The sequence below is a fragment of the Propithecus coquereli genome, unplaced genomic scaffold, assembly GCF_000956105.1.
Source record: "Propithecus coquereli isolate 6110/MARCELLA unplaced genomic scaffold, Pcoq_1.0 Scaffold380, whole genome shotgun sequence".
Lineage (NCBI taxonomy): Eukaryota > Metazoa > Chordata > Mammalia > Primates > Indriidae > Propithecus > Propithecus coquereli.
This window is the reverse complement of record NW_012149508.1, coordinates 838,157-838,543: the sequence shown is the minus strand read 5'-3', so window position 1 is coordinate 838,543 and position 387 is coordinate 838,157. Positions and strand designations below refer to the sequence as shown.

At 39.0% G+C, this 387-nt stretch overlaps 1 protein-coding gene across 1 annotated transcript in view; it reads left to right on the top strand.

Annotated features, from left to right (window-relative positions):
• The first annotated feature begins 133 nt into the window (after positions 1-133).
• Positions 134-387, top strand: part of KLRF1 (killer cell lectin-like receptor subfamily F, member 1) — a 12,535-nt gene continuing 12,281 nt past the window's right edge. The window contains exon 1 of the mRNA XM_012652150.1: positions 134-158. Coding sequence (XP_012507604.1) covers positions 134-158 — 25 coding nt within the window. The remainder of the gene's footprint in view (positions 159-387) is intronic.

Here is a 387-nt window from a genome sequence, read left to right as displayed (position 1 = left end):
AGCAGAGGAATGAGTCTGAAGTCAGGACAGACTGATGTCCCTGAGCCCCTCTCTGTGAGGCCAGGGCTGGCCCTGCAATTTGCAGGGGACATCTGTTCTACATAGCTCTTTCCTCAGTGAAGCCTATGGGACAATGGCGAAAAGCTTTGGATTTCTAGGTTTGCTACAATTGCCAGATGTTTGGGGTTTATTTGTCAAATTTTTTAACTACCTTGTTTTAATTTATAAAATTAGTATTTACAGAATTGTATTACTCTTTTTAGTCTGAACTCAAAGGAAATTTTTGGAGTGTTAGGGAAGCTTTGAAGGTTGATTTTGGTGATGGTTGCAAAGCTCTAAAATTTTGCTAAAAGCCATCCAAACATACTTACAATGGGTGAATTTTAT